This window comes from Myotis nattereri (genome assembly GCF_964212035.1).
Source record: "Myotis nattereri genome assembly, chromosome: 3".
NCBI classification, from domain to species: Eukaryota; Metazoa; Chordata; class Mammalia; order Chiroptera; family Vespertilionidae; genus Myotis; species Myotis nattereri.
In genome coordinates this window covers 754,945-769,572 of record NC_138077.1, presented here as the reverse complement: position 1 = coordinate 769,572, position 14,628 = coordinate 754,945, and the positions used below count along the sequence as shown (strand labels likewise).

General features: G+C 54.3%; 1 protein-coding gene across 1 annotated transcript; it reads left to right on the top strand.

The window, feature by feature from the left end:
- Positions 1-10,001: 10,001 nt before the first annotated feature.
- On the top strand, positions 10,002-10,196 carry LOC308515815 (uncharacterized protein; the record flags this gene model as incomplete). Its single annotated transcript, XM_081086434.1, has 1 exon — positions 10,002-10,196. One exon carries the CDS (start codon positions 10,002-10,004, stop codon positions 10,194-10,196), a length of 195 nt encoding a protein of 64 aa, XP_080942560.1.
- Positions 10,197-14,628: the final 4,432 nt, after the last annotated feature.

Here is a 14,628-nt window from a genome sequence, read left to right as displayed (position 1 = left end):
AGTTCAGGGGAGGGCGGGGCATGTCTGTCTGGAATGAGCCTATTAAATGAGCTCCACTCAACGCTTTGACCAGCTAAGTTTTTGCTAATGAGTCTGTAGTGGATCTCATTGGAGGGCAGTGCTGGGCTGCACTGACACTGAGCATTTCCTGGCGGAGGGTTCCTGTAAGTCCGCACTCATTGAGATATTTCACCCCGGGGCCTCTCCCCAGGACATTTGTATCTGCTCCGTGGGTCCTTCAGTTCTACCCGGAGCACCAACCCCACAGAGTGTCCTCACAATGACATTGTTGAATGGGTTGTTGACCACAGGTCCGCTCAGCCATTGCATCTATGTGATGCCCATGAAAATGTGACAGAGTTAGGGACCTTATCACATGGAAATTGAGGTCCAAAGAGGTTAGCGAACTTAATAAAATCCCCACAGCTCATGCATCACCAAGATCACGTCTCTGTTCCTCTGTGTAATGCGACCTATGTCCACCTTTCTAATCATTGGAGACGTGAGCACTGCTGGTTCTCTGTGCTCAGCAGATGGTTAATCCCGCCTCTCTGATTGGCTCCCCAGAAGACAGCACCCAGGGCTCTTCTCTCACTGGGTCCTTCTGGCTTCTCTTTTGGGTCCCCGACTCTTTCCTTCTCTCCATCGGCCCCCCGTGTGTCAGCACCATCACCATCCCCGTCCCAGGAGCCTTGGGGGCTGCGGCTCCGGCACTAAATCCCCTCTGCACCTGCAGCGGGAACGTGGAACTATCACGTGGACCAGCAGTTCCGTCACACTGTCCCCACCGTCCCTCCCTGCACCCGCCCTGCCCTGAGCAGCCCCTATGCACACCTGTCAGTGTCCGCACCTGCTCCTCTTCCACAAACAAAACCCTGGACCCCACTGGCCTGTCGCCCGGTCCTCCCATCTCCCTCCACCCACGCCGTCTACACGCAGAGAGAGGTTTTGCCCATCTCTTTGTGATCTGTTCTGTTTTGACTTAATTTCCCACCTGGGCTAAGGTTCCCATGGGTCGCCCGTGATTACTATCTCTCATGCCATCTTTAATCCTCAAGGGTCCTGGTTTGGGCACAAAGTACACGCGTGTTTCATCGATCACATGTCTTTCACAGGCTCCTTCTCCTTCCGCTGCCCACACTGTCAGCTCTCGCCTGTGCTTTCATTCAAGTCTTCTTGCTCCAAACTCCGCTCCTCCCAGCTGCTGGGAGCATGGGCCTGGCCTGCGGGCCGGGCCACTGGTCACCTGGCGGCCACGGGTCCTTGTCTGGCGGGTCCTGGTGCGGCTGGAGCATCCTGCCTGTCCTCGGCCTCCTCCCTCCCTGCGGTGACACCCCCTCCCCTGCTCCCCGCTGTCCAGGGCTTCCTGCTGCCCCTGCCCTTTGCTGCCTGCAATCCAGCTGCTTATTTCATGGAGAAAAGAGCATCTACCAGGAGCACCCCGACTGCCCTCTCCCCGCACGCCCACCTCCATTCGCGCCCCCGCCCCCCAGCCTCTCAGCCTCTCAGCCTCTCAGCCTCTCAGCCTCTCAGCCTCTCAGCCTCTCAGCCCCGTCTCAGTGGAAACTGCCCTCCCTCCCGTCCAGACATGTCTTCGTGTTGCGATGAATGCAGCCCTTCAGTGCCCTGCTCGACAGACCCTTCCTCCGTCTCCTGCGCTTTCAGCTCCTTTTCCCACCGACACCCCTGTAGGCGATAAACTTGCTCAGGTGTCCCAGCCCCGGGCGCTCTCGGCTCCTCCTCTCAGCTCCTCTCCCACCTCAGCTGTCCGATCGCGTTCTCTCAGGCTCCCGTTCGTCTTCGGTCCGCGCCAACCTGCCTCCTGCTCTCGCTGCCACCCCAGGGTGTCCTCGCTCAGCCCCCAGCAGCCCCCGCGCCGTCTCCGCGCCTTGCCTTGCATTTGTGCTCTGCTTTGTGGCGTTGGGTTCCGTGGCCGCATCTCCCCTTGGCTCCCGTTTTGTGCTTTTCCTGATTTCATGTCCTGCTTCCTGGTGCTGCCTCCATCCCACCTGGAGGGTGTGCCGCCTCCGGCCGGCTGTGCCCTGTGGCTCTGGCCCGTCACTACCTACACACAATCCAGCCTCATGCGCAGGACACAAGGGCCCGTCAGTGATAAGCCATGGGCTCCCAGCGACTCCCCCGCAGGCCGGCGGCCACCCTACCTGCTTCCCGCCAGCACCTGCTGAGTGAGGCTCTCGCTGCTCCTCGTTGGTGGAACCCTGGGCCTCCGTGACGATGCCGCCCCCTCCGCCAGCCGGCCTCCCTCAAAGGTTTAGCCTCAACCTGAGCCTCCCAGCAGCGGAGAATGGTCTTGTCTGCCTCCCACGCCCCTGCTTAGTTATGGGTCACAGAGGCCCAGGCGTCTCCCCGCTCCTCACACAGACCCTGGAGTTCAGGTAACATTTGTTTACGCTGTTTGTGTCAGGGCGAGGCCACTGGGGGTTACTGCGTCACTAGTTCACACACAGCGTATGAGCTGAGCCTCTCACACAACGAGGATAAGACAGGGTCCCCCCGAGAGAGCGCAGAGCCAGGGGTGCACAGGGAGCACAGGTGCGGAGGGCGAGGGGCAGACGTCAGAGCGACGGGCAGGTGCGTAGGTCGCCCGGAGGGGAAACCCAGAGGGTGCGCTCCTGCGACAGGGGTGCGGGGCCGGCGAGAGCGGGATGGGAGGCCGCTCGGGTGGCGGGACGAGCACACGGAAAGGCAGAGACACGCAGAGCGGCTTCTCAATGCACACGGAGGGAAGCGCCCTCCACGCGTCCCATCTCGCCTCGTCTATGCCTGTATTCTTGGCCATTAGCAGCATTTTCGTAACAGAGGGCTGGCTCCTCACTGAATAAACGAGTTAACAAATGAGTGAAAAAACCGTCAATATAGGAATCATATCCGTGAAATGGGGGCAACAGTAGGTTTACAGTTGTTTGTTGGGAAAAGAATACGATGGTTTATTGTGAGAATGAACTGTTTTGTGTACTCACAACTGTAAACCTACTTTTGCCCGCCCTGTATATGTAGCGACGATGACGATGATGCGACTGAAAATACCAATCCACGCGCGGAGGTGCCTCCGCATCGAGAACCAGGTTCCGCGTGGCTCTGCGTGACTGACACTCATCACCCCCAATCACAGCAAGCTTTCCGTCTCCGGTGGTCACAGCAAAACCAGCGCCAGGGCCAAGCCGTAGCCTCGCCCTCCCTCCCACACCCGCTCATCAGGCCAGCTCTGCCACACCCTTCATTTACTTACTTACTTATTTTTTTTTTTTTTAAATTTTTAAATATATTCCATTGGTTTTTCACAGAGAGGAAGGGAGAGAGATAGAGAGTTAGAAACATCGATGAGAGAGAAACATCGATCAGCTGCCTCCCGCACATCTCGCACTGGGGAAGTGCCTGCAACCCAGGTACATGCCCTTGACCGGAATTGAACCTGGGACCTTTCAGTCCGCAGGCCGACACTCTATCCGCTGAGCCAAACCGGCTTTGGCGATTTTTTAAAGATGTTTTAATTGATTTCAGAGAGGAAGGGAGAGGGAGGGAGAGAGAAGCATCCATGAGGAGAGAGAAGCACCGATCGGCTGCCTCCTGCTGGGGCTCGACCTGCAGCCCGGGCCTGTGCCTGACCGGGAAGCCAACTGCGACCTCCTGGTTCATGGGTCGGCGCTCAGCCACTGAGCCAGGCCCGGCTCCGCTCCTCCTTTAATGCTGAGCCCCTCCGGGGCCGGGATTTCTATTTTCCGCTTCACGCCCGTGTAGCTACTGTTCTTCCCTTGTCAGCAGGAGACGGGAAACCCCTGCAGGCGTCTCGCGGCCCCACGGTGCTCAGCTCCCCGCCTCCTGGGCTGGAGAAGATGCCCGACTCGCAGTGGTTCGGAGGGTGCTCCGAACTGGATCTTCCCAGGTGGTTGTGGAGCAAATTTCCAGACGTGATCCCATCAGATCCAAAGTGTGTGTGTGCGAGGCTGCGGGGGGGGGGAGGGTCCCGACTATGTCAGCTCTTCATGTTCCCGGGAGGAAGGTGGTCGTCGGGAGGCAAGACGAAGCTGAAGAAGGCGAGCGGGGCCCCCACTGCGCAGGTCTGTTCGGAGCCCCCACCTGCTGTGTGCGCTTTGGGGCCAATTACTCAGCCTCTCTGTGCCTCAGCTGCTCGATTCGCTACACTGGGGGCATATCTGTCTCTCAGGGTTTCGTGACACGTTAATGAGAGAAGATACAAAGTCGTCCCCAGCAATGGTAGCTCCCCAATGGTTCCAGACACTGAGAACGGCTGGTAATAACTTCGGAGCCAGTAGGATCACGACTTTTCTGGAATCGGACACGTCCTACCATCGCCGCTGCCATGCCGACCGAGAGATGGCTTGGGCATCGATACCTCGCCACGGCGACAGAACCACAACTGCCCGTGATGCATAGAAAGCGATGCCATAGGTTTTATGTTATGTCTGTCATCACTGCCGTGCACATGCGTGTCTGCTGTCCTACATACACATCCTACTTCTTAAGTCAAAACATCACTTTTCCTTTTGGCCAACGTGAGCTGCCTTGTCACGGAGGCTGCTGAAGGCCAGGCAGGCCGAGCGGGTTCGGGAACTAAACTCCAGCAAAGCCTTGGGGTGCGGATGCCTCCAGAGGGGAAGGTGTTGGCGGGAAGGAGCCGCGTCTAGTCCAGCTCCTCAGCGTCAGGCTCAGGTAGGTGGCAGGTCCCGTGAGAGCCTCGGGCACAAGCCCGTGTCGCAGGGGCTGACATGACCAAGTCCGAGTGGGTGACCGATAGCACACAGCCAGCTCGTTCGTACAGAATAAGACGTGATTGCTGCAGAAACGGCAGTGCTTGCGTTTGCTTGGGGTGTGAACTCTCCTTATAGTTAACCCATGTGGAAATCCACATTATAGTCAGACCGTTTGATTAATTTAGGGACAAATGACTGTCACAGGCCCATGTTATCACCACCTCATCGCCGATCCACACGGGAACGGAGTGGTAATCAGACACTGACTTGTTCATTTCCTCCGAGAAGTCGCTGTCAGGAAGGCCACCGGGCTTCCTGCTTCCCCCTGAGGAGCAGCCAGGCTGGGAATGAGGAGAAAGTCGTGTTCTGAGCCAGGAATCAGAAGGCCGGGAATTCCACAACCTGGACGTTTAACAGTATCAGCCCAGGACGACTTACTCACACAACGTGCCATCCCAATGTGACCAGAAGCACTTCAAGTCCCACACGGAGGCCACTTTGCCTGAAGGCGACTGTGAGAACTGAATCTAAATTTTCAGTGATTTGGTGCATTGAAGGGTCCATAACTGCCAGAACTTTGTGACCACGACTGAGGCATCGTTACGGTATTGTTCCCAAAGTGGTCTTTATCTCACCCGTAATAATTCCAGCAAATTAACATCATTATGTTGTGCGCTTGGAGGAGCTACCACTAGGTGTCAGTAGGGGTCATTTGCTTTCAACAGGAAAAAGGTAAACTTTTATTAAAAAAAAAAAAAAAGATAGCCAAATAGTTAAAAGGCAAAACAGGATAAAAACAAGAGCACCAAAAGTCTTCTGAGATAAAGAATAAATTGAAAGAATTACCTGGTCCAAATGTAGTGCTGCACATTGATAACAGGGCAATCTATACATATAAAAGCCCAGCGACCTGACTGGTGGAAGGACCAGAACAACCGGAACGATCGGTGGCTATGATGCACACTGCAGCAGCCAACTGGCCTGGTCTGGACCCCGGTTGGCACCCCCTCCTGGCCGCCCGGCCCCTGATCAGCCCCCAACACCTTTGCTGTGAGCCCTTTCATGAGCCAAATTAAGAAATGCCCACTGATTTGATTAGTGAGTCAACATTCAGATTGAGTCACCACAGACTCAGTAAACTTGGCCGGAGGAAGCGGGAGAAGGAAAGAGTTGGGAAGGAGAAAGGGGCAGGGGAAGGAGGCAGTAACGACACAGTGGCTCAAAGACAGGAGCCCTGAACGTCCGAGTGAGGTCTCCACGCCCAAACTGAAAGCACATGAATGAAGGCCAGGAGTGACGGAAAACCCAGGTTCAGTCTCAGAAAGCAGAGGTCAAATGAAGAGAATCACACCAACCACAGAAGGACTGCCCTCCCGTGGCCGGCCCTGCCCCCGATCGGCCCCCAACACCCCAATCAGGGCGGGGCCACCCGGCCAACCTCCCGTGGCCCCTCTGCCCCACCGGCCCAGCCTGATGGGCCCCCATTGGGGAGGGCTGGCCGGACCCCACCCGTGCACAAATTCGTGCACCCGGCCTCTTGTTGGCAATAAAGTGACAATTCTTGTCAACTCTGAGCCAAATAATAGAGCTTGAAATGATAGGAAATGAAATATCAGAAATAACCAAATTCCAGAGGAATACAACTGATGTTAGGTAATTTATCATGCAACTATCCATTTAGGAGAAAAATACATAGGTGAAATGAGAAATACAGTCGATACTAGAGAATGATAGTAATATTCTTAATCATTTTCTTCAGTAATTTGTAGAATATTCAGAAGAATGGTAAAATATTCTGTGTTTCAGAAAAAGCTCAATAACTTACAAATATGAAAAATTTGTATGTATTAACCCAGGATGATAACAAACTAGAGACTGGTTTAATAAAAACTGTATTAAAATACTAGTATGTATTTTAATTAAGTACTGAGTAGAAGAAAAAAATCAAGGATAAGACAATAAAACAGGAAATCTGTTTTATTTCATATGAAAATATAAATTTGTGTTTCAATATATAAAGTGAAACATGTGGTACTTTAAATATGTGTCTTATTTAATGTTAACAATTAAAGGAATGAAATTAAAGATATATTTATGAAGTTCAAAAGTTAGAAAAAGGCCAAACAGGCAATTACAAAGTGCATGGAAAAAGAAAGTAACAAAAATTAATGCAAACACTAAACATTAGAATACAAAAAGATAGTAGAGTTGATAAATTGGTCAGTGGGTTGAAGAAATAAAAAAGAAAAAGAAAAAAATCTATCATGTAAATTTTGTTTGTGTGTATATGTATAAAAAGCTAAATATAAGCAAGAAGATATAAAATAATCACAGGAGGGCTTTTTCATACAAATTATAGGTCAACATCATTCAAGAAGTATGCTAGTAAATTGAAAATATCCCAATAAAGTCAGGCTTTAACTCTATAAATATTTCAAGAAAAAACGGGCAATTAGAGTAGTAATTACGGAAACAAATGAAAATGTGTCCAATAAATCTTTCAAGAGTGTTTTTTCTAGATCTTCAAAGGTTACGTAGACCAATATGGAAATACACTTCGTAAAGTTCACATTGCTTTTGTACTTAAACTTAAAAAAGACAGCACAGAAGATAACTAAAAAGGTAACGCCCTTTTTTATATTCACAAAATTCCTAAAGAAAACACTAGGAGAAAAATGAACGTGAAGATAAATTGAACATTTTAGTGTATTTTCATGAGCTTTTAATTCTAACCATGGTCCCATGCTGTTTCTTTTATATATTTTAATACCTACTGGAAAAGTTCTGATGTGGAAAAACAATATTCGTTTTTCAGGTAAAGAAGATAATTTGGAAACCCCTGGGCCCCAAATCACACTGTGATATAGATTAGGGCCCCTTATAGTCATAGATTGAAATTGGGAGGCTGCGATCATTTCTGCGTTTCATGTTCTCACACAATGAACTAGGTGGGTGGTGTAACATCATCCAGGTCTCCTATATCTTTCCATACAGCTTTCCCACCAATGCCAGCATCTCATCCACTCCTTGCTCATTCCATCGCTCGGTTTGACACTGTTATTGAAACTAGAAAAAGCTATCCTATCTGATAAAAGCCTAATATGCAAATTGTCCCCTTGACTAGGAGTTTGACTGCTCACTATGACGTGTGCTGGCCACCAGGGGGCGGTGCAGAACATGGTGGGTGTCGGTGATGTGGCGCTGGCAGTGGGTGGCAGTGGAGGTGCTGCCGGCCCTGATGGGCCCCGAAAAGAGCAGGACCCCGGTGGGATGGTGGAGCAGGTGAGCAGGTGGCACCAGGCCAAGGTGGATGGGAGCGGGGCCCGATCGCCCTGCAGACAGAGGCCAGCTTTTATCTTTCCCAGGCGCTGAGGGAGCCAGGCAGGGGCCCGATGACTCAGGCAGAGAGGGGTGTGTGGGGGCCCAGAGGTCAGCTGGGATCTGCCCTTCCATGCCAGACTCTTGTGCTTTGATCACCGGCCAGGACTAGGGACTGCACCTGTGCAGGAATTTCATGCACCGGGCCTCTAGTTGTTGAATGACATGTTCTGAAAGGCACTGCTAGTGTACATGAAAGTCTCACCGTGTATAATGCTTATTTTATAACTATCCACCTAATTGTAGCCTTCTGTTGCTCTCACCGGTAGTTGATTCGATTTTCTTGTCTTTTCCAAGTCTGATCGTTGAATAAGTTTTACACTATTCACATCCCACTGCGTCATCTCTTGGTCTGTGTACTTTTTCGGGTGCAGTGACATCCTCTACAGAAAGACGACCTGTAACCCCCGCCCCAGGTCAGCGTCCCCTGCGAAGCCCACGCGTGGCTTTGACACGGACGATAACACTGACCAGAGCACGCAGTCGGAAGCCATCGTCTCGGAAAGTGCAGACGTAGAGGCTGGTTCCCTTCTCCCCAGCAGAACGTGCCCAGGGTCATTACATAACGAACTGCTCGGCCTTTATCTTTCCCAAGTATGATCGCCATTGGGATCATGCCAAGAACAGGATCTAGAGATTTGGTATCAGGTATTTAAAATAAAACCTCCACCCATAAAAAGATTAAACGTGTTTGGTCTCTGATCATTCCACCGCACGAAGACTCTGGCCCCAGCCCAAGAACGTGGAGGCTCCTTGCCATTTTGATGCATCGCTTGTGACACCGCCATCATTCTTTATAACAGCGGCGATGAACGGGGAGAGACGGAACGGAGTTATTCACAGAACACGCGCTGTTCTTGGCGACCAAGCCGGCGCCGAGGAAAGAACCTGCAGCTTTATGAAGCAGCGTGGCTGTGTGTCCCGGCAGGACCCGGGAGGGCGTAGCTCACTACGTGCACACACACCCCCCCCTGGAACTTAACTGCCCAACCCTCCACCTGTGCTGCTGATGCTGCCCGTGGTCCCTGCACACTTGGGTGCATGGTTCTTGGCGTGTCTTTCTCTGGGCTGAGGGTTTTACTATGAAACACTCAGGGAACCCGTCAGAGAGAGGGTGAGAAGTGACTCATTCACCAAGGACAGGCTCAGAGACGAGTGTCGTCAATAGACTTCGCAATACATACGCTTACGACACGTGTGCTACGTGGCTATCACACACGTCAGTGTCACACACACATGATTTGCATACTTGCTTTCCCTGACAAGCGTCTCTTAGATCGCGTGCTGACGAAATGCAGATGCATATAAAACTCAGCCCCGAAACCACATGAAAACGCCCAGCCCAGTGAGAACGGCGGCCGTGAGTCTAAAAACGCTGTTGGCAATCAAACGCCCGATCCGTCCTGCCCCAGGCAAACAGAAAACCTAAAATGAGACTGAAGCAGGATCTGCCTGGACAGTGGGCGTCTCCCCGCAGGCAGGGCTGGCGACCACAGGAAGGGACCTGGGAGTCCTGCCCTGCACCCTGGGGTCTCCGGGTGTCGGCGACGTCGGCCAAGAGGTGACATCCTCCTTTCAAAGCCGCCCATGGCCTGTGTGGTGTCCGGCTGGGCATCGCCAGGAGCCTGTCACGGAGCCTGCGTGTGGCCCGAGTGTGGCTGGATGACCACAGGCGTGTGCGCATCTCCAGAGGCAGCGTGAGGAATCCACACGAGTGTGCACGGAGCTCTGACCCGATGAGCACGCTGTGCATGACGCAGGCTCCCCACTAATTGGCTGCCACGCGCCCGCGGCTCGCTGCCACGCCCCTGCCGAGGGCGCATAAAAGGCCCCGCGGAGGCCAGACGGGCAGTCTGCGAGCAGCACCTGTTCTGCACCCTCCCTGACACCATGAGCTACTACGGCGGCTACTACGGAGGCCTGGGCTGCGGCTACGGCCTGGGCTGTGGCTATGGCTGTGGCTACGGTGGCTTTGGTGGCTATGGCGGCTATGGTGGCTACGGCGGCTACGGTGGCTACGGCGGCTACGGGTACAGCTGCTACCGGCCCTGCTGCTATGGGAGGTACTGGTCTGGCTGCTACTGAGACACCTGCCGGGACTGGACGGGCTGAGCGGGCCCCCCGGCCCCTGCCCCTCTGAGATTCTGGAGAGATGGGCAGCCCTGGGCCCCTGCGGCGGCCTTGGACCTCAGCACCCAGCACCCAGCACCCAGCACCCAGCACCCAGCACCCAGCACCGGCCTGACAAAACCATCGCAATTGCGGTTGGGACGGGGCAGGGCACAGTGTGGGGAGTGACTCCCCGGGCGGATACATGTTTTGGGAGAACCCCCTTCCGATGGCTCATGGACGTGGGGGACTCACTCGACAATAAACTGCCTTTGCTGGGCGCCTGCATGTGTCCTAGTTTCTTGTCTGCGCTGCATGGATAGGCTGTGCCTGTGTGCGCACAGCAGGTGGGAGTTCACGTGTGTCCGTCTGCAGCACGTCTGTCTGACTGCAGTGCATGGCTGTCTGTCTGACTGCAGTACATCTGTTTGTCTGCAGTCCGTCTGACTGTAGCATGTCTGTCTGTTTGCAGCATATCTGTTTGTCTGCAGTGTGTCTGTCTGCAGTGTGTCTGTCTGCAGTGTGTCTGTCTGCAGTGTGTCTGTCTGCAGCGTGTCTGTCTGCTGTGTGTCTGTCTGCTGTGTGTCTGTCTGCAGCATGTCTGTCACTCAGAGTGTGATCCTTCTTAAGGGCCCGAGTCCACATCTACGGTGTGTGCATGTGTGTGTATGCATGTGTGTGTGCATGTGTGTGAGTGCATGTGTGTGCATGTGTGTGAGCGCATGTGTGTGTGTGCATGTGTGTGAGCTTCGTTTCTGTGTCCACGTTCCCGTAGGTGCCCACGTTGTCCTGGCTGTTCTGTTCACCTACTGTTTGTACCTCCAGCTGCTGTCTTCACCTTTTATTTAATTAAAAGACACCCACCCACAGCTTGCTTCACTGGTGACGACACCCTGCAGTGGGATCCTGTGATCTGTTTGAAGAACCTTTTTTTTAGTTGTCGGGACAAAAGTTCTCTTCCGATGCCTGAGAATGGATGGCAGCTTCTGCGTCCACACGAGAACCACACGCCGGGCCAGCACGCGACCTACTTAGTAGTAATTTACGACAGCAGCCCCCTTAGCTTGGGATTCCTAACTCAGACTGGCCACAGGCAGAAGCACATGAAGTTTGGAGAACAGAGTAAAAGAATCTCTGCAAGACGCCACCTTAATTTCTCTCAGGAGCACAATGACCACGACAGAGGGCCCTCGGCTTGGGTTGGGGAACGTCCTGTAAGGACCCCCACTGTCCGCCCCCAAGGCCGGCGGCACAGATTCCAGTGAGGACAGTACCCATGACACTGCAGTCTGTCTGTCTGTCCGCAGTGCGTCTGTCGGTCTGTAGCGTGTCGTGTGCAGTACAAGCTCAAGGAGCCAATGCCAACATGTCTACAAACTTTACAGAATCATTGTACATTCGTCCACATTTTTAAAAATACCTGCTACCAGGTGAACTGGGCGTGGGCATCTATGAAACAGCTGTGCCTGCTGTGCCTGCAGGAGCCTGGCCCGGGCAGGGTGACAGGCTGGTGACGCTGTGGCCAGGGCCTCCCAGGATGGACCCATTGTTCCTTTATTCAACCATCACCCAAGGGAACGTGGTGCCACCCTGTGCCCGAGATGTACTCAGTGCCCGAGGTAGAAAGACATAAAGTTTCCTGTGATCGAGATGAGCTTCTGGGTCAGACGGAAATATAATTACAATTCTGTGGCCCGGCCGGGTGGCTCAGTGGTTGAGCATCGACCTATGAACCAGGAGGTCAGGGTTCCATTCCCAGTCAGGGCACAGGCCTGGTTGTGGGCTCCATCCCCAGTGTGGGGCCTGCAGGAGGCAGCCGGTCCATGATTCTCTCTCATCATGGATGTTTCTCTCTCTCTCCCTCTCCCTTCCTCTCTGAAACCAATAAAGAGAGGAGAGGAGAGAGAGAGAGAGAGAGAGAGAGAGAGAGAGAGAGAGAGAGAGAAAGAAAAAGAGAGAGAGAGAGAGCTGCACAGCGAGGCAGACTGAGCTCACACGCACGGATCCTGGTGTTCAGCTCCTCCCGGCACAGTGAGCCATGACCGGGAGCAGTCACCAGGCAGGACGGCGATCGCACCAGCGGGGCCATTCACCCCAACGAGCAGGACACTCCCACAGGGTCTCCATGGCAGCCACCACGCAGGCTGCTGCTCCACGATGCCTGGTGTCTGAGGAACCCCGCGGACCCCAGGCTGTGGCTCCCCGAAAAGTGACGGGATCCCTGCTGCCGGTGTGGCTCTCAGGTGACAGGACAGCGTGTTGGATGGGAAGCCGGGCCCAGCGGGACGGACAGGAGCAGCGTTTCAGGGAACAATGACGCTTCCCTTCACGTGAGTTCTCAGGAGAGGACAGGCCCCCCGGGCTCTGCAGAGTCCACGGCCACGGAAGGGGGTGGGGGCTCAGTTCAAGGTGAGCGCAGCCTCGGGCGATGCCACGATGGCACCTGGAGCGTGAAGATGGCTCATGGGGTTTGCGACTCAGAGACCCGAACGGGTGTGTGGGTGACAGACACGATCGCATCTTATTGACATAAAATTCTCTTCTAGGAATTTCCCCGAAGCCACACACGCCTCCGTGACTCTCGAAAGCGACTCACATGAACACGTGCAGACGTGTTTGCCGTTGGGAAACAAGAACATGACACGGTTTCCAAGGACCGTGTGCCATTGGGTGACACAGGTGGCTGTCCCCGCCCACGTATATAAACGTCCTGGGGCCATCCCGTCACAGAACGGACCCACAATTCCAGCTGAAATCACCTCTGACACCATGAGCTACTATGGCAGCTACTACGGAGGCCGCGGCTATGGTTGGGGCTGGGGCGGCCTTGGGGGCCTGGGCTGTGGCTATGGCTCTGGCTGGGGCTGGGGCGGCCTTGGGGGCCTGGGCTGTGGCTATGGCTACAGAAGCTATGGCTGTGGCTGCTGGCGCCCATCCTGCTGGGGGGGATACGGATACTCTGGCTTCTACTGAAATCCTGCCCAGCAGCTCAGCCTCTGAACTTACCAGGGACTTCCTCCCACGTTTGATCTAAGGAACCGGACAGCAAACCTCATGCTGGGTTATGTGCACAAAAGCCTTTAGCTCCTCGGGATTATGGGTAGATTTTCAACTGTGCCTGCATCTCCCTCATAGACCAGGATCCTCTGCGTTTGCTGTCAGAACTGATTGGACTGTCTGTCCACCTTCCAATAAAGCATTGAACTTGGACACAAAGAATGGTTTTGTTTGTTCATGAAACGCGTTATGAGGAAGTGGTTCTGGGCACATCCACTCCGCTGTCCACGGGGAAGCGGGCGGGACCATCCAGTTTCCCGGCTTCATCTCCTGTGAGGCCGACTCATCGAGAACCGCCCCCCTCCGCCCCCATCTCCGTCCTCCTGCCTCAGCGCCCAGCCTGCTCTGTGGGCGCCTGGCCCTGACCGTGACGTGGAGGGAACTCGGGGAGCTGAGTGGGTGATGGGAGGGGGCTCTGCAGGGACCCACGTCCGTGTGGGAGGGACGCTCGTCGCCTCCCGCACAGCCGGGCTCTCAGCTCCGGGTCTAAGGTAAACTCTCTGACACAGGGAGTGGGTGTGAGCGTCACTCCTCCATCACGGTCTTCGCCGAGAAGCGTGGACCCATCAGCAGCCGCAGTGCGTTCTTCTGTCTAAGACGTTTACCCACACGGTCTGTTCCATGGGCCTGTCGGCCTCCTCCTCCTCACTTTCTTCTCTCCTTTCCCTTCTTCCTCCCCCCTCTCTCCCCTTCATCTACCTCCCCCTCCCCTCTTCCTTCTCTTCCTCCCCCTCCTCTTCTTATTCCTCCTCCTCCCCCTCCTCCTCTTTCCCCTCCTCCTCCTCCTCCTCACTGCTACCTCTCCTTTCTCCCACCCAGACACAGGGATCTTAGGTCTGAGGGTAAAGGCTCTGGGACGATAATCAAGCTTCAGAATGTATTTTTCCTTGGAAATCATCTTGTTAATTTCAAAGTAAAGTGAGAAGAATCTTTAGTGTGTGTGTCAATTATGTTATAACTAGAGGCCCGGTGCTTGAAATTGGTGCATGGGGAGGGGGTCCCCTCAGCCCGGCCTGTACCCTCTCCAATCTGGGACCCCTCGGCGGATGTCCGATTGCCTCTCGCAATCCGGGACTGCTGGCTCCTAACTGCTCGCCTGCCTGCCTGCCTGATCACCCCTAACTGCTCCCCTATCGGCCTGATTGCCCCTAACTCTCCCCTGCTGGCCTGATTGCCCCTAACCACCTCTGCCTCACCCCGCACCCTGGACCCAGAATTCCCTCCTCCAGCCTGTCGCAGGCACCCAGGACCCAGGCTGGCTTCACCTTGGCTGGCCGCAGCCGCAGGGGATCATGGGTGGGTGGCTTTGCCTGGGCCGCAGCCGCAGGCGCCTGGGACCATGGGGTGGGCA